The sequence below is a fragment of the Eublepharis macularius genome, chromosome 13 (genome assembly GCF_028583425.1).
Source record: "Eublepharis macularius isolate TG4126 chromosome 13, MPM_Emac_v1.0, whole genome shotgun sequence".
Lineage (NCBI taxonomy): Eukaryota > Metazoa > Chordata > Lepidosauria > Squamata > Eublepharidae > Eublepharis > Eublepharis macularius.
The window spans coordinates 20,661,745-20,680,442 of NC_072802.1; the positions used below are offsets into that span (position 1 = coordinate 20,661,745).

The 18,698-nt window shown below is 42.5% G+C and overlaps 2 protein-coding genes across 6 annotated transcripts in view; one reads left to right on the top strand and one right to left on the bottom strand.

The window, feature by feature from the left end:
- ZNF711 (zinc finger protein 711) overlaps positions 1-5,036 on the top strand; it is a 28,113-nt gene extending 23,077 nt beyond the window's left edge. For all 4 annotated transcript variants that reach the window (XM_054996755.1, XM_054996754.1, XM_054996753.1 and 1 more), the window contains 3 exons: positions 330-377; positions 1,083-1,226; positions 2,204-5,036. In XM_054996755.1, coding sequence (XP_054852730.1) covers positions 330-377; positions 1,083-1,226; positions 2,204-3,381 — 1,370 coding nt within the window. In that variant the 3' untranslated portion in view covers positions 3,382-5,036. The remainder of the gene's footprint in view (positions 1-329; positions 378-1,082; positions 1,227-2,203) is intronic.
- Positions 5,037-7,276: 2,240 nt separating this feature from the next.
- The window catches only part of POF1B (POF1B actin binding protein), a 46,963-nt gene continuing 35,541 nt past the window's right edge, over positions 7,277-18,698 (bottom strand). The window contains exons 8-15 of one of the 2 annotated variants that reach the window (XM_054996062.1): positions 18,130-18,222; positions 17,537-17,650; positions 15,479-15,631; positions 15,080-15,190; positions 13,753-13,881; positions 11,502-11,578; positions 10,660-10,774; positions 7,277-9,755 (exon numbers count right to left, since the gene is read on the bottom strand). In XM_054996062.1, the coding sequence (XP_054852037.1) occupies positions 9,750-9,755; positions 10,660-10,774; positions 11,502-11,578; positions 13,753-13,881; positions 15,080-15,190; positions 15,479-15,631; positions 17,537-17,650; positions 18,130-18,222 (798 nt within the window). In that variant the 3' untranslated portion in view covers positions 7,277-9,749. Of the gene's footprint in view, positions 9,798-10,659; positions 10,775-11,501; positions 11,579-13,752; positions 13,882-15,079; positions 15,191-15,478; positions 15,632-17,536; positions 17,651-18,129; positions 18,223-18,698 lie in introns of both variants that reach the window. The other variant, XM_054996060.1, reaches the window with a different exon arrangement.

The following is an 18,698-nucleotide window of genomic DNA, read 5'->3' on the forward strand; positions in this document are numbered from 1 at the left end:
GGAAGAGTGGCACTGTGGTTGCCAAGTAGTATGACATTTATCCTTCTGTGACGAGTGCTTTTTGTAAAAGCTTCACATGACCATTAAAAGGTAGCTACTGCTTGTTTGCTTGCTTGAGCTGCAACCGAATCTAATGTCTGTATATAAAATGAAGGTTTATGGATTACTATTTTATTTCTTTGGTTTGGCATCCCTTAGAGAGTGCTTTAAAAAGAAGGCTTGGCAATAAAACTTATTTATTAGCTCAATTATTTTCTCTACTGGAAAATATCTAAACTATCTTGATCATGCAATAATGAATTAATTCACTAAACTACTGTTTTCTCTAGGAGACGATAGAAGACTTCCCAGGAGATACGAAGACTGTCAAACCCCAGGTGGGAAGATTAAGAATGTATTCATATTTCTAGCATTGTAAAGGAGTTCTTAACTACACATGGGCTCCACAAACAATTTAGTTTTGATTGGTAGACTAATATTAGAAGAGAAGATTTAAAAAAATGGGAAAGATTTATTAGAATGTTGACAAGTTCCAGTGGCCTCTTGAATGTTAGGGTTATCTACAGCTGTAGCCATTGGTGCCAGTGCTGTGGTATAACTGAGAGAAATTTTTCTACAATTCTCTGGCATTTAAATACCACCAGTTGGCATATGTAGAGCTTGAACTTCAGTCTGGGTGGGGAAGCTGAGCAAGGAAGTTTAGTGGGTTGAGGCTGAGAAGAGAGCTATGAAGCAGGGCATCTCACAAGCTAATTCTTAGTGGCTTTCTCTCCCCATACTGAATCAGGAATCCCATAAATACCCATTATATGAATCTTGATGTGAAGTCTTACGCATGTTTACTAAGGATCAAACCCTCTAATAGGTTTTGAAATGCTAGTTGGCATTGTGCTCTCCAAATGTATGTAATTATTTCTGGTGTTTTTAGTATCTTGCTCTAAACCTGAAGTTCATACACTAGTTTCAGCACAAACACAGTCAGAGCAGGTAGTTGTTTCTATAATCAGCTTCAGTTTTCTAAATAAGTTCTTACAAGGAAATCGCTTGCAACTTTTTGATGAATATCCGATCTTTCAACTCAGGAACCAACTTGGAAGCAAGATTAGAAAACAAAAATGGCAATGCAACCCAATTCCTGCAAATTTGTGATAGCATTAGTACAAACAGACTGCTTAAACAGAAGGCCAAAAAGAGGCGGCGAGGGGATGCAAGGCAGTGGCAAACAGGTGAATCTATATTCTTGGTTCGTTTTTACAAGTAACTTTTAATATTAAGCTGAAAGAGAGAAGTGTGGCTGTTTCAGCTTTCTTGAACCAATGAGAATTTCTGAAGGAAAACTCTCACAAACTCCTGTTCAGTTACCTCTTAATTAACTTCATTAATAACGCAGTGTTACACCCTTCTAAGCTCATTGACATCAGTGAGCTTTAAAGAGTATAACTCTGCTGAGGATTACAGTCTAAATCAGAAGGGTGTTATCATCACTTCCTTTTGATACAATGTCAAACATAGCAGGAGAAAGGTTTGGGCAGAAATGGCCAAGAGGCAATTCTTAAAGCATTCTTCTTGGTTTGTGAGCTCACAAAATAGCCACTACAAGAGAGACTGTCTATGCACAACAAACGGCTAGCGTGGGGGTAGCTATGCCACTGCAAATCTTCTCCCTCTTTCCAAAAAGAAAGTGCCATGGTTGCAGCTTGATAGTAGATGTAGTGTAGCTTCCTCTTTTGTTTAAAAAGTAAATGTAGGTAAAAACGGACTAGCATCAAACCTGTTGTCAAATATTGACGGTTGTCTTTTGAAATTATTCAGTTAGAAACTTACTACGGTTCAAGGTCTGCAGCTTCAACAGGTCTAATTTCCACCATGAAACAAATTGCATTCTGGCTGCCAGGTGTTCCGTTCTTTTCTGTCCCTTATTAAAGTGCTAGAGCTGCTTCATGAACTGGGGCTTTGCTGAATTGTTTAGGGCAAGTAGCCAAGGTGAACGGGCAGAGTAGAAACCAGAGATAGGACATTAGCAAATATGTGACATGTCCGCAAGAGTTCAGTCAGTGATAACTCACATACTTGTCTTAGCTGTTTAAGCTATTGAGTGATGCACTTGCTGTCTTTAAAATGGCTCTTGTTTAGTGCTTAACTGATATAAAAATCATTATTTTACCCTTTTGCTTCATGATATTTTCTGTTTATTTGAAAACAGCTGTTATAATAGGTCCTGATGGACAGCCTTTAACAGTCTACCCCTGTCATATATGTGGGAAAAAATTTAAATCCAGAGGATTTTTGAAAAGGCATATGAAAAATCACCCAGATCATATGATAAAGAAGAAATACCAGTGCACAGACTGTGATTTTACAACTAACAAAAAAGTAAGCTTCCATAATCATCTAGAAAGTCATAAGCTTATCAACAAAGTTGACAAGACGCATGAATTCACAGAATACACCAGGCGATACAGAGAAGCAAGTCCGCTGAGTTCTAATAAACTGATCTTAAGGGACAAGGAGCCAAAACTGCACAAGTGCAAATATTGTGACTATGAGTCTGCAGAGCAGGGGCTCCTCAATAGACATCTGCTTGTAGTTCACAGCAAGAACTTCCCTCATGTTTGCGTTGAGTGCGGGAAAGGATTCCGCCACCCTTCTGAGCTTAAAAAGCATATGAGGACGCACACGGGGGAGAAGCCTTACCAGTGCCAGCATTGTGTTTTCCGTTGTGCCGATCAGTCCAATCTGAAGACACACATCAAAACAAAGCATGGGACTGACCTGCCCTTTAAATGTGAACATTGTCCGCAGGCATTTACAGATGAGAAAGAACTCCTGCAGCACACAGAGTTGTTTCAAGGGCATAAGACTCATCAGTGCCCACATTGTGATCATAAGAGCACCAACTCGAGCGACCTGAAACGGCACATAATATCTGTTCACACAAAGGACTTCCCTCACAAGTGCGAGGTGTGTGAAAAAGGCTTCCACCGTCCATCGGAGCTCAAAAAGCACAGCGAAACCCATAAAGGGAAAAAGATACATCAGTGTAGGCACTGTGACTTTAAGACTTCTGACCCTTTTGTACTTAGTGGTCATATCCTCTCAGTTCATACTAAGGACCTGCCTTTTAAATGCAAACGGTGCAAGAGAGGATTTAGGCAACAAACCGAACTGAAGAAGCACATGAAGACCCACAGTGGAAGGAAAGTCTATCAATGCCAATATTGTGAGTATAGCACTACAGATGCATCGGGCTTCAAACGGCATGTCATATCAATACATACAAAAGACTATCCACACAGATGTGAATACTGCAAAAAGGGATTCCGTAGACCATCAGAGAAAAATCAGCATATAATGAGGCACCACAAAGAGGCCCTAATGTAACATATGAGCTATGGAAGGAAATGATTTAGAAACTGTGATATGCTAATTGGGGAAGAAAACTCTCATGAACTGTTTCTCCTGGTTTCAAAGCTTGATATTAAATCATAACTTTACATTCTTTGTATTAAAAGTCTTAAAAGTATTAGGGTTGACAGGGGATCTCAAAGCCCTATGATTGTTGCTCAGCAAAATCTAAAGAACACTATACAGAGGGGTGGATGAATGTCTGAAAAAGCTGCAGAGAGAGACTTTGAATGTCTTCTGTTTAAAGTATTATACATTGTTAAGCTACAGAAAATACTAACACAGTTACCTTAGCCCTTTATCAATAATGCCAGTGGTCTCCTTAATGAAAACCGGAGACTGAGTTCTTCAAAAACTTTGCTAAGGCAGGTCTACCATATGCAGTTTTTGAGGAGCTAGATGGTAGTCAGTCACTTGGTCATTACATTTTTAATTTGTGCTGGGAAATTGTATTCAAGAATCTGTCAAAATTTGAGGTCTGTCCTGTTTGTTCTTTTTTTTAAAAGCAAGCATACATTTCATCGGAGAATTTTGTTTCCTTCATTAATTTAGGTTCAAAGAGTAATTTTTAAACATTTTTTCAGAGCTGCTAACCTATTTTATTGCAGGATACGGTGTTTAAAATATAGCATTATGTTTTTGAGCTCAAAAGGTGTTGTTCGGTGCTAGAATTAAAGACGTGTATGTGTATAATTTCCCTTTTATCTGAAGCTGCAGTTGAATGTTCAGTATGGCACATGTGACAAAAAGTACCTTTTGACTGATTTAATGATTTATTTTTTAATGAAATAAATAGAAGACGGATGCAGCTGATGGTGCTAAAACTCGGCACAGTTCTTTTTCTTGCTACTTTAATATCTTCCCTAAAAAGGAATCAGGATTGAAAGAACAGAATCATTGAAATTGCCTAGAGAACCTTTAGGGGCAGGTGTTTCTGCCAGGTAGGGCCATTACTGTCCTTACCTGCCAATATGAAATTTTCAGTATAGACATGAAAATTGCACCTTTTAATCAACCCATACAAAACCTATACCATATTATAAACATGCATTCTCAATCTGTAAGAAAGTTATATATGCAGTATTTAACCAGAACAATATGCTGCCACTAGAGTTTGAGGTGGATCTTCAGTTTACAGTGTATACATTTGAAATATGCATCCCTTTAAACAATGCTTTGTGTTAGCATGCTGCAAATCAAAATGGCGCTTAATATAACAAGCTGGTCTAGGGCTATTTAATAAAAAAAACTGTTCATAAATGTTATGCATATAATGTGTACTTTTTTTAAAACTTTTTTTTAAGTTGCTTCATGTTTGCACACAGCTGTTCACATGATAAATTGTAACTTTACTTCATGCTACTATATTGTGGCTTTGTGTTTCGAATAATGTTCATACTTTGTTTTTGCACCAGATGAGAATCAGTTCCTTGAGAATAAATTTTTTTTATATTTCTAAACTTCAGAAAGTTAACTTTGGGAAACCTTAGAAAACTACTTGTGTTTTATGTGGCTGTAAAAAATGATGTACACGCTGTAAAATAAGATTGTCACTGTTATGTGGGATTATTATTTCTAAATGTGTTACTCATTGTAATGAGCATACAATAAAATGCATCTCTTGCACTCCACACTTATTGAGAATATGTGCATTCCTTGCTGAAGCCAATCCAGAGTAGAATTACTCACTGATCATTCAATATTTTAATTGTGATATCCCGATTACTTTTGTGAATGTTCAGTAAATTTGGGCATGTTCAGTAAAATGAGAAGTCATTGTGCCTTTGAACTACTTTGACTAGTGTATGCAAACATAAAACATCTTATTTCATTTATTGAAAATGTTTCTATCACTTACCAAGGTTGCAAAAGAAAAGACATATATTGAATTTGCCTTTAATTGAATGACAGCTGCAACAAAACTGTCTCTGTCTTTTTCTTTCTTAAAACTCTCGAAGTAAGAAAAAGAATTTTGATCAGTCTGACAAAAATATGCATCATATTGATGCAATGATGACCAGAGGATGTAAAACGCACCCTTTGGTTTCTAAAGGGAAAAGCCTAAATAATACTCAGCCCAATTCAGAGTTTATCTGCACATGTGCATACGAACAGGTTTGTAGTAGGGAGAACATGAAACAAGTTATGTAGCCCCCAAGAGTCAGAGCTCCCTTCTTCTGACACCAGGTATCTTAAGGGAGCTCTGACTCTTGAAAGCTTACGCTCTGAAAATCTTGTTGGACTCCGAGGTGCCACTGGACTCTAATCCTGTTCTGCTACAGACCAACATGGGCTACCCACTTGAAACTAGCCCCCAAGGTCATATTTTGACAATGCTCTGATGATAACGTGTGGGGAAAATGGGAGGACAGTATACGAAGTAGTGAAACTGTGAGAAAAGGCCAGTGAACGGAAAGCAGGGTAATAAATTGCAGCTTTTGAGTGGAGTGTTAAATTCCAACAATTGCTGTATCATCACATGGATGCTCCCAGGGCATACAGGCATGCAAGTTAGTGCAACAGCAGCAAACTAAGTCAGTTTGGCAGTTGCCACACAAATGGGTGGTGCATTGATTTTGTGATAAAACTGCTTTGTGATTTTCTTCTTACTGATCTTGCAGCTTAACCATGGTGGTGGAAAGTGCTGTCAAGTTGCAGCCAACTTATGGCAACCCTGTAGGGTTTTCAAGATCAGAGACATGCAGAGGTGGTTTGCCATCGCTCACCTCTGCTTAGCAAGCCTGGACTTCCTTGGTGGTTCCCCAGCCAAATACAAATCATGGCAGGGCCTGCTTACCTTCTGATGAGCTTGGGCCATGGCATCTTAACAGGGTATTTCCACAAAAATGTGCATCATCAGCATGTATGCTTTATGTTGCAGCATATGAGCATAATTGAAATTGCCTACCAAATTGTTTTCATATTTTGTGATCATGTAATTTGCCCTGCAAAGGCCCCCTTGGATTTCTGAAGGCAAGGTGCGTTGAAGAAAGCGCCCACAGTTACGGTTAGCAAAAGTAGCTAATTGTTGCAGGAGGGCCTATTCTCAATCTGGTTGGGAGTTGGAATGTAATGTCCAAATTGTGCAGTTGTAATGTACGCACATTAAGAGAACTTTAGAAAGGCCAAGGTGAAGTGAAATGGAGTAATTTCAAGGAACACAAGAGTTTCCCTACTTAGCGACACACTGGAGGAGCATGACTTAAGTCGTTCGATGAGCTAGTTCCAGCATAAAGTGAAAAGTGTTGACTGAAGGGAAATGTGTTTGCTTGCATCTTAAAAGCAAGAATCAGAGAGAGCAAGAATCACAGAGGGTTGGGGTGTGTCAGTTTTCTTAATGCAGATAATGTAGAGATAAACCAGATAATTTCTCTATAAATTCTATAACAATGAATCAGCTTCTGTTGTGAAAAGATCTGTTCACTTACTATGATCATTGCTAGCTGCAAGATTTGGTCAAAAGTTGTTCACAACCAGTGGCTGTGCTTCACTGAATCAATTAAATTTGTTGTCCCACCTTGCTCCTCCTGTCCACACATCACAAGTGTAAATGCACTGTGTGCTTCATTCACTTCAGTGTACTTATGCTTTGTTAGGCATTTGTGGCAATGCCTCCTCCTTGAATTGAGATGCCCTTTAGGGGCAGGGAGAGCTGTGCATGTTCATTAGCGTACCAGCTCCTGTGGTAGCCTGCTGAATGAAAGCTTATATTGTACATGCTATGAAATGAGTAGGGTGGTATCTTCTCTTGGCCCCAACTGGAGGAACAGCAAGCAAGCATGTAGGTTACCCCGAATTACCTATTTGCGGTCTCTGCATCACACAGACAGGCTGCATGTGTATTCCAAAAATTTAGGGGAGGCATAAGAAACCAAGTTTATAAAGATCTTTATTTCACAATGATACAGCCACGTCTTAAAACAGTAAACTGGTCAAGGGCTTATCAGTAAACAGACTACATAGTGAGATGTTAAAATAACCCTCATATAGTTATTGATCAGGCTTTTAGAAGAAACAAAAACATATATGTAAAGCAAGTCTGAGAATCACCTAGCAAACCAACATTTTGCAGCTGCATACCCCACACTTCTAGTCACAAAACACTGACCAACTCCTGCCCAAGTCCCAGTGGCAATTATGCCCAGAGTAGCAGGAGGCTTCTCCTGGTTTTATTCACTTCAATGGCTTTTTGAGAGACTGTCATCGAACCTCTTCCGTCCAGCTGCCTAGATTTCACCTGGACGGCACAGAATGGAACCAAAAGTAGAGAAGCAAGCCTTAAGCTAAGTAGTGTTTGGATGAAATGTTCTTTTTGATAGATCACAACATACCCAACATGGGCCAGTCCCAAGTTTTCAAAAGGACTCTGGCTGGCTATGCTTTTCTTGCAAAGGTCATAGAATCATAGAAACACAGGTAATTCCTCCTTTAGTTTCCATACTGGGAGCGATCTCCCCGCTCCCCAACCTTTAAAGGTCCCTGCACTCTTCGAGCCATGCCAAGCTGAAGGCAGCACTGCTAACCAAGTATAACAGGCCACTAGCAGTTTTAGGTAAACTTGCTCAGGAGTGCAAAAACGTGGTTGTCACTTCTTAGAAAGCACTAGCCTCTGGCTGTTAAAGTCCACCTTAGCTTGGTAGGGCACCAGTCCTGTGAAGGACTGACCTAAACGTCGTGATCCATTAAGCACAACCCAAATCGTTTAGTTGGTTGCTCCCTCATATACGGCGGAAACCCACCAAGAAGTCTGTGGCCCCACACCTAAAAGCAAATTCCTTGCATAATTAACTGGCAGTTGTACTCTCTTGCGAGCAGAAGAATTCGCCCCAAGCAATTTTTTTCATTTTAAGCTTTCCCACATAAAAGAAACCATCCACCCCTTCGAAAATTTAATTTCCATGTAAATTTCTTTGAAATCTCAGTATAAGATCCAGCTAAATCTTCAGTACACCAATCCAGCATGGCAATTCACACGCTCATTTCCAACACACGTGGGAAATTTTTGTTCCAGATTTTCCTTCCTGGCCCATTTGTAAGTCAATAAAACAACTCTTATTTTGGAAATCAGGGCTGGAGGAGGGAGATGCGCTACAGGCACAATAGAAGTCGGCATACAATCAGAAGAGTACTCTGAGCATCTTCACTGGAAAATCAGGAATATTTTATTAAAGCAGGGGTTCCCAATGTAGGGACTGTGCTCGCCATGGTGCCTGGCAAGTGTTTTTAGAAAGTGGGCGGAGTCAAGGGGTGGGGGCTTTTGCCCAGCAATGCTTCTGATTAGCCATTGGAGATTTGATTGGCTGTGCAGATTTTTTTAAGTGTGGCAGGCACATTGTGGCTGCACCCACAACACTCTGCCATTATTCCAAAGCTGCCCACAGGCTCAAAAATGATGAGGACCCCTGTATTAAAGGCTTGGTCCCCAGAATCTCTGTGCCTTGCCTAGGTTGTGACAGGCAGTCTTTCCAGAGGCACGTGATCCACCTCCTCAGCCTTATTTTTCTTTTACAACTCCCCCCTTCTCTGTTCTTTGTTCATCTAATGTGACTTGTAACTCCTAAAAGTAAGTTACCGTCATAAATGCGGGGCTTGTTTTTGAAGGATACCAAGATGATATGTGCTGGTTTTCCAACTATATTCTGACGAAGCCCGGGGCTTCTCAATGAGAAGATCAAGCACGGCAGACAGCCTTTCCCTGCAACTACTCATCTTTCTTTCAGTATGGCCAGCATTCTTCATTGGGGTCAACGAGACGGGGAAACAGGCCTGGCCATGGACTCGATGCCTCCAAGCAGGCAGCATCTTTTGCCTCAACACCCTCCTGAGCGCCACGGCAGATGTGGGAGCCACTGCAGAGCAGCGGCTAGAGGGTTGGGCTAGGATCTGGGAGACCGTGATTCAAACCTACACACAGCCACGATGCCCACTGGGTGACTTTGGGCCAGTCCTCCTTTCAGCCTCGCTTCCCTCAAGGGGATGCTGTGATAAAACAGAAGACGGAAGAAACATCTATGGTGCCCTGAGCAACTTGGATGAAAGGATGGTAAAAGTGTCGTACACGGGTCTTCAAGGATTCCTCAGTTGAGGTGTGAAGGTGGAAGGTAGAAGACTTTGAAACACACATTTGAATGATAACCATCACAGAAGTCAAGCTTTGCTTCTAAATCTATTACATCTCGCAGCATGTTCTTGATCCACCACCCCCCAACCCTGGCTGGTTTCAAGTTTCAGACGAGAACTTTGAATGGAAAAGAAAACAAACAAACAACAGAAGGGAAGACTAAAAGAATGTTCATTTGACTGTGTACTCCTCTGAGCGGCTGGGACTTGTCCTGGAGGCTTGTTCATTCCTGAAAGAAGCAAGCAGTTCTTTAATCGGAAGTAAACGATTCCTGTTGCAAAACAAATGAGACACATTAGCATCATTCAGGCCTTGCATGTCCGTGGGTTCATCAGGAAGTATTTTTCAACAGAAGGACCTCAGCCGTTTACACACAGGTTGCTTGCTCCGGCTGGGATGCTACTGGGAAGTGCCCGTCCCCTATTTCTCCACAGCGTCATGGTGCTCCTGTGCATCTCTCGGGTCTTCCCTGTAATCCTTCCCAAATCTGAAATGTTTTGAGAAAGATCCAGCAAAGCAAGGGTGCCCACCCATATGGACAGAAAGACACATTGACCCCAGTCATGTTCCAGGGGATCCAATGCTCCACAAGGGAACACATTTTGGGAGGCATATGTGAGCACAGTGGGAGAGTCAAAACAGAAAAATTTGCTAGTTATGCAGCACAACTCTGCTCATGCCGCACAGGCTCCAAGTCAATGAAATCCTCCCAATTAATGTGATGCTACCTTTCAGCGTTGCTGCAAATACAGCCCTTGATTCTTATAAAGGCAAACCAGGAAAAGGGAGATCTGGAAAGCCAACACTTGAGGTATTTCTAGCTAGTCGGGCACATTCATGCAAGGGATAAATGAATCTGTGATGCAGTTGTGCTCACTGAACACTGGACCCTTGATTTTAGTGCATTCTCACAACCTCTTAAACGTTACAGCGTAGTGAGAAAACTGGGATCTCCCTACTGTGTTCTCGCCCAGCACAACTAGAAGAGGCCACAGTTTAGTGGGAGAGTACATGCTTTGCTTGCGCATTTCAAGCAATGATAGCCCAAATGCATACAGTGCTCAGAACAGAGGCCTCCAGTACACGTTCTCCAGATGGCTTTTGGAAGTGACAGTCGCCTAGAGATAACTTACCTGCTTCCACATTTCTCCAGTTTTTTCAATTACAATAGTCTGTGATTCTTTGACAGGTGATGTAACTTTGTAGTCATCAGACAAGAGCCCAAGAATGGGATACTGGTTCCTGTACCTGAAGTTTGAAAAGCATCTCTTAGTACTGCTAACGAAATTCTGTACTTCAAAATGAGATGACATATTCCTTGCATGCCTGTTCATTACGGCTAAAATTATATTGTAGGAAGGTCCCAGGCAGCCCACACCAAAATGGTAGATCTTACTTATGTAGACCTTAACTCATCAGGTTTTCTTTGCCAGACATCCAACAACTGAACGTAGATTTCTCAAGGTCCCTTTCTTTCCAATGTTTAAATAATCCACAAGTGTCATTTTAACTGGCTGGAGAGAGACCCATGAATTGCAAATTGCAACACCTGAGACAGCTGTGAAGCTACAGACTTCAGGAGGCACTGCACCTCCCAGCTACAACATTCTTCATTAGAGGCACTTGAGGTCATCACATTTCATATTAAAACATTAATAGGAATAATAACATCAATACTAATAATAAATGAAAAAACGGGGGATATTTTATCATTCCTCAGCCTTAAGTAGAGCTAATAAAGCCAAAGCATTATCAAACCCATATTTTAATACCACTCATTCATTAAAGAGGTGAAATGCAAATCCTATTCAAAGCATCAGGCATGCCGCTACATTAAAACCCAAGAACCCTGATAGAATCTACAATGGAAGGCTGTTCTTATCCTCCCATTTAAATTTAAAAGGCAAACGATCTATCTGGATAGCTCGAGGCACCCTCGTCTATAAAAACCAGCTGCTGTGTGCAACTTCATTACTTTTTAGTGATGATGGTCTTCGTTATTCCTTGGGATGGGCTGCCTGCTAATTTCTCTTGCTTCAGCCTGAAGATTTCCTGGAAGAGATTTCAGAAATGCACCTGAATGCAGAAAGCTGCTTGAAAGCGAGCCAGGCCAGGAGCCCATCAAGTTCAATATAATCTCAATCCTTGCTACTTGAGATTCATTAACTGGATAGCTCAGCGGAAAAGAGCAAGAGCCCAGTAGCACTTATAAGACTAACAAAATTAGTGGTAGGGTATGAGCTTTCGTGAGTCACAGCTCATTTCTTTTCATGAGCTGTGGCTCACAAAAGCTCATGCCCTACCACTAATTTTGCTAGTCTTATACGTGCTACTGGGCTCTTGCTCTTTTCCACTGCTACAGACAGACTAACACAGCTACCAATCTTGATCTATCTCCTTGGAGAGTCCAGGACATTCTGCATGTAGAACCAGTGTTGTGTCATGGAGTCCCTCCCTGTCTGTGCCATGCCCAAACTTATTTCCCTAGTAAGATGTTCTGGGTTATTAACAGTAAAAAGTCACACGAGTAAAACGTTCAACACTCCGATTCTTGCCAACGACACAGTCTTGTAGTAACAAAGAACTACTTTGTATGTGGGTCCTAATGCAGACATAACTTGCCATGCTGGGCCCTTGTTGAATGAAATGGTGCTTAGCTTAAACTGCTTCCACGCCCAGTAGTTTTGGTCTTGCTTAATTGTGAACGGGAAGCCCTTTTTTACTCCTTCCACCCAGCAAAATGGAGCATTCTTGTACTTTCTGAGTTTTCCTTGGCTCTGCTGAAATCATTCTTAAAACTCTTTTACAACAGAAGACTGCAGCAAAGTTGGGATGGATGCCATGTGGCTGGGGAAATGCTGATCTTTTCACGTGTGTTTCCCTCCAGCTGTTGAGGGTGTTCTCTTCCACTGTGGAGTATGCTTCCTCATGCACTAGACACTTCCATTTGTGCATGAACCATGTTTTTCAAGGAGCCTCAACGACCTACACGCCAGAAGAATGCACTCCACAGTGGACAACAGCCTCTATAACAACTGGAGAGATGAGCACGTGGAATGAATGCATAGGATTCAAGCCAATATATTTAGATGGTGTGCACGTGTGTCACAGTAGGAACTTTCTGTGCATGAGAGGAGGAGAGCTCATCTTCCAAGAAGATTCCCACATCAGTGGAGCATTTACTATGAGGCTTTTTTAGGATCTGGGATAATGCTGGTACTTACTAAAGAACTTCTGATTTATGGGCAAATTTATAGTGAAGAATTAATGTGATAATGTTATATTTGCACACATAGTAGGATTGCAGTGTGGAGTTCTGTAAGTGATCTAAGTTGTCATTGAATTTAAATAGTGCCCCTCAGTGGGACAGTATTTTTTTAAAACTGCAAATTGCATTGAATAGAAAGTCATGGTAGGGTAAAAATGACACTGTCAATTTCATTGTAAATGCCTAGAGTTTGCATCATGTTCTGTAAATAACACAAACCACCTAGAACTGGGTGTGGGGATTCCAGGCATGACTAACTAGAAAAGGGTATCTCACAAGATTAGGAGATGAGCACAGCATCCTCAGGAAGAAGTAGCTGTATAAGAATAGCTGCTCTGATATTTTTTTTTAGATTGTCACTCCATTCAGCAAGTCCTAACTGATTATTCTAATAGGGGTCAATCCAATAATTCACCAATTAAATCTGTATATATTTGCATATAAACACAAATTGCACAGAAGAAACAAAGCATGTTGTTTTCAGATGGTGTTCGTTACGACACTGCTATAGAAGTGGCATTCCCCCAGCACTATCATTCAGGAGGGAATGCCTCATTTTATAGCAGGATATGTATATACATTGCAGAAAGCACATTCTCCCGTGTGAATGGGAAGGGGGAACGCCCTAAGACAGCACCTACCACTTTTAAGTACTCAAATAATTTTAATAACCTTTTTTTTAAAAAAAAATGTGACTTGGAAATAATCGAAGGCGACTTTCCATTTAGTCTAGAAAAACTTAGAAACCATTCAATCCAACATGATTCAAGGTCGTGGGCTTTGGTTTGGGGCTGCAGTCTTTGCACTTGAGGTTGGAGGGAGGAAAACTGAAAAACTCAAAGCACTGAGTGATTTAAAGTGCCCGTCCTGTGACCTGATCATCCCTGATATCAACCCTCCTTAATCAATCAAGACAGGCAGCCGAGGTCAGGCCATAACGGAGACCAATGCTACTTACCTCTTCCTGCTGTTTAATCCAAGACTCCTTCTCTTCCAGCCTCAAGTTCAACTCATGCAGACGCATCTGGAGGTCAGCATCAGTCCCCTCTTTCTTTGAAATATCCTTCTGGAAGTCACATAACTGAGACTGCATGGAAAGAACAGAGCACATGCTGAGGAGCCTTGGAAGAGACACATGCATGGAGACAGGGTCAAGGAATGAAACTGGGTAATATAGGAGACATGGCCTTTGCCAGGGGTCATTTCGTAGAAAAAAAGCTGGAGGAACTCATTAGCATAACTCATTAGCATATGTCCTGATCCTTGCCATCACCAGAAGTGTCATTAGCATAGCTGATTTGCATGTGCCACACCCCCTGACATCGCCTATCATGGCTGTTTTGGACCCAATTCTGGCCATTCAGGGCCGAAACTGGGCCCAAAATGGCAAAAAGGGGCTGAAAGTGGTCATGATCAGGCTGCTGCTGAGTGGGAGAGTGATCCACCACCCATCAGAGGCCCAATCTGGGCCGTTTTGACCCCAATCCAGGCTGAAACGGGTCCCAAATGGCCAAGAGCCAGGTAGGCGGGGCCACCTAACATGTGACCTCTTTGGGGAACTGCTGGAACTGCGTTCCCGTGCGTTCCCCCTCGAAATGAGCCCTGGCCTTTGCCAATGAGAGTGCAAGACAGCGAGGAGATGGATGTGTGACCCACAATGGATCTATGGTTCAAATCTCCTTTCCACCATGAATTTAATAGGTGGCTTTAGGGAAGCTACTCTTTTGTCTGTCTCGGATCCCATTGGCAATATGGAGAAAATAAAACCAAGCTTACATGAGGCGAGCCCCATAAGTGGGGCATAAAGATGACAACCCCCCCCCCCCCATTTGCACTCCAGCATCCTATGCTCAGACTCGGGCACATGAAATCACCACAGGTCACAGCTGTCGGTAGACCAACATGAATTTGTTTAATTTTCTTTTAATAAAAACAAACTTATGCTGCAGTGTTATTCCAAGAATGGCTGACGTAATGCGTTGGATCCAGCTAACTTTTTTCACCCCGTCTTGCCTAGTTCCCACCCTCTTTATTACATCTGACCAATGAGACCCAAAGAGAGTCTGTTCAGTGGTCAAAGAGGATCCCCCTCCTCCCCTGTGGGCTGGATCCAACCCAATTTATGGCAAGTGCTTTGAACAACGTTGAGAATTAAACCAGGATCTTTTTGACTGTATTTGTACTTTGAGATATACCGAATGGGCACAGGTCAAAAGGACCGTATCTTGTAGAATCCACATTTGAGCTATGCTGGCGATGCTTCCCCTGGCAGAAAACCAACATACCCTCAGGCTGCGGATCTGCCGGTCTTTATCATCCCTAAGTTGGTTGATCATCTCCACATAGCGGCTGGATAGTTCATCGGTTGTGGTCTGGATCAGGGGGTTTGACGAAACCTGTGCATGCAAAAAGGGTCATTCAGCTTAGTTTGCAAAACAGAAAACAGCAGTGTGGATTACTTAAGAGTCACTTTTGCTGGAAGGGAAAATGGCAGTCACAAAGTTGATGTGTGACATATTGATCCATGTAGCCCAGTATTGTCCTGGCCCACCAACTGAAGACCGATGACACAAGCACCACACATGTTGATACCGCTACACAAAGCTTAAGCAAAACATAATCTCAGTCTTTTGGAACCGAGCATCCTGGCTCCCCAGGAAGCAAAAACAAAGGTATGGTTTTACCTGGAGCCTGAGGCTCTGGACTTCTTGCTCCAAAGCTTGTTTGCTGTACTCCAGATCCTTCAGCCGAAATTCCTTGTCCCCATCATTGTGCCGGAGAGAGATGAGCTGTTCTTCCAGTGAGCGACACTTGAGAGTAGACTCTCGGAGGGCTTTCTACGAACAACACACAAAGCAACTCTACTCAGACCTCCCACTATTTGGAAGACTCTATGGCAGGAAAATCACAGAAGACTCAGTCAAACGGGACGTGCTGTGCTGTGGCTCATGAGACTGGGCTGTGGCTCAGTGGAAGATCAAATGCTGCGCATGAAGAAGATCCCAGGTTCCATCCCCGGCATGTCCATTTTAAAAAAGGTAGCAGGTGATGTGAAAGATCTCTACCTGAGACCCCGGAGAGCTGCTGCCAGTCAGAGTCAAGGCCAGGCAACAGTGACCTCGACAGAACAACGGTCAGACTCAGACTTAGGCAGCTCCCCTGTATTAAGAGCCACAGGCAGCAGTCTAGAGGACTGTTGTAGGAGTGTGGACTTCTGACATTTTGGAGCCTTCCAGAATACGCTCCAAATCACTGCTCACATTCTGAGCGGCAAAAATGCACTGCGGAAAGGGAAGCTGCTGCTCAAAGCAGAAACCGCCTCCCTCACACAACACTAAAAGCACTGCTATACCATGCCAAGATACATCCAGTCAGGGCTTTTTTTCTAGGAAAAGAGGTGGTGGAACTCAAGATCGCACAATGACGTCACTTTGGGTCAGCTGGAACAAGGGGGGAGTTTTTTAAAGTTTAAATTGCCCTTGGTGAAAATGGTCACATGGCTGGTGGCCCCGCCCCCTGATCTCCAGACAGAGGGGAGTTTAGATTGCCCTCTGCGCCGGCACGTAGGGCAATCTCAACTCCCCTCTGTCTGGAGATCAGGGAGTGGGGCCACTGGCCATGTGACCATTTTTAAGAGGTGCCGGAACTCCGTTCCACCGCGTTCCTGCTGAAAAAAAGCCCTGCATCCAGTTTACATCCACAACAGAATCAGGGTTAAGCCATTCCATTGGATTAAATTTTATAAATTGATGAAGAGTTCTTTATGCTAATTTGTGTTTGCTTTGTACAGTAAAAGGTACTCCAACAGAGATTTTGTTCTTGTTTTCGGATTTTGCGTAGACCAATATGGCTACAGGGCTTGGCAAGTCCTCCCCCACGGCCAAGGCTGTTTACAACTTTTTCTTGGTTTATACCATTTAAGGCTGCAGATGAGGAGAGGCGAGTGGATTTTATTTTATTGATTTGATTTGATTTATACCCTGCCCTCCCCACAAATGGGCTCAGGGCGGCTAACAACCTTCATAAAACACAGAGAATCAATCAAAACCATAAAATCAATAATAATCTTTAAAATTCATTAAAATAGTCCAGATGCAGGCTATTTAAATAAATATTTGGGAGTCCGTATATGGGCACAGCAGATGGTCAAGGACAGCCCCAGAAAAAGTGGTGGTCTTTGATGAAAGAAGGGCACGCTGGCACTCAGCCAAGGGCCCGGCGGAACATCTCCGTTTTACAGGATGAGGGAACAAGCACTTGTGTAAAACAAAAAGGCTGCAGACATAGAAAGCTAAAATTTAAGGCAAGGCGGCTTAGTGTACCTTCCCCCATGATGTGCTACTTTTTTATAGGCGAGTGTTTCTTCTTCTTTGCTGGGAAATGATCAAAATGTGAAATACCTCCCCCCCCCCCACAGCTGGAAGTGCAACAACCCAGGAAAAGTTTTCCCGCTTGATTTTGCTCAAACCTCTGTCATATCTGAAGGGGAGCTGGTGAATTTTTCTCCACAAGCATGGGAAATAATCCTGTCGTTCACCCATTCCCCACCATTCCTTGGGAGAAGAGTTCCTAAAACACTTCAAAGCAACACCCACGCCAGACAGATAATGTACAAACCGTCCTTTGGTTTACCAGTGCAGAAATTACTACAGCCTAAATAAACGAACGCTTAATTACTTCATTCCTGAACGAATTCTTAAATAAGAATCGTCATTTCACACATGAGAAATAGGCTAGCTTACCTGCTGTTGGCGATTATTCTCTCGCACAGATGCCAGAAGCGTTTCATACTCCCTCACTTGGCACTCTTTGAAGGAGAGGTCTTTCTCAAGTAACGCTTTGTCAGTTTCTAGTTTCTGTAAAACCAAAATATTTGTTATAGAAAGGTCTTCTTTGGGAAGGTGGCATGCATGCTAAGAGGAGGGAGGAAGGAGGGGAAAGCTTCAGGTTTATGGCGGGCAGTGCTACCCCCAGAGATACTTCTCTTAAAGGAAGACAGGGAAGAAATGACAAAATGCATCTCACTGATACGTGGGCCAGTTTTGAAATGTCTAAAGTACATGCCTGGCTTCAAATAACCAGGCAACTAGTTTCCACCCCCCTAAGAAGAGTTGTGCATTTTTGCTTCTCAAGTAGTGTGCAGCAACACTGCTCCCCCTTTGAAAAAGAGGTGAGTTTCAAAAGCTGTTCATGACAGCACAGGTAAGGCGTGGCGGGAGTCTGTCATTCAACAGGAAAAGGTCAAGAATTCCACGATGCATCTAAAGTAACACTTTGGATCTTGGCTTCCTACGACTCAAACAGCACTAGCTGAAACCCAGAGGCAGCCACCTACCCCTAAGTCATCCTGAAGATGGAGGAGTTCCTCTCGAAGATTGCTGAACGTGGCGAGGACCAGCCTCATAGACTTATCCGCCGTCACTCTCATCTAGGGAAAGTAAAACGGAAAAGCGCGTCTGGGAACACAGTTTTCATTCAAAACCTTTCCTGATTTAGACTTGCAGTTGACTTAAAAACTGCTTCAAGGATCTGTTGAATCGCCACCAAGCTGGAGAAAAGCTACCTTTGTAATACATTTTACAACTGAAGAGACTCCAAGCAATCAGGGGAAGGAGAGGAAAAAATACTGCAAAATTCCCCCCACCAAAATCTCTCCTTTCAGCATATTACAAGCTGTTAGGGACTTGAGCAAATCTATTTCCCCTCCACCCTGTTTTCCTTTTGGGTTCTTCATCGCGGCTGTCCTCAGCATTCTGTGGTTCCTGGAAAGCGACGAGCATGCTCAGTTCTCAATGGCCAAGGATGGTGGTGGTATTTTTTCCAAAATTTACAGAGTAGTATTTTTCTGCATACCTGGGGAGGGTTCCAGATATCACTACTGTAGTGGGAATATGGATTAAATCA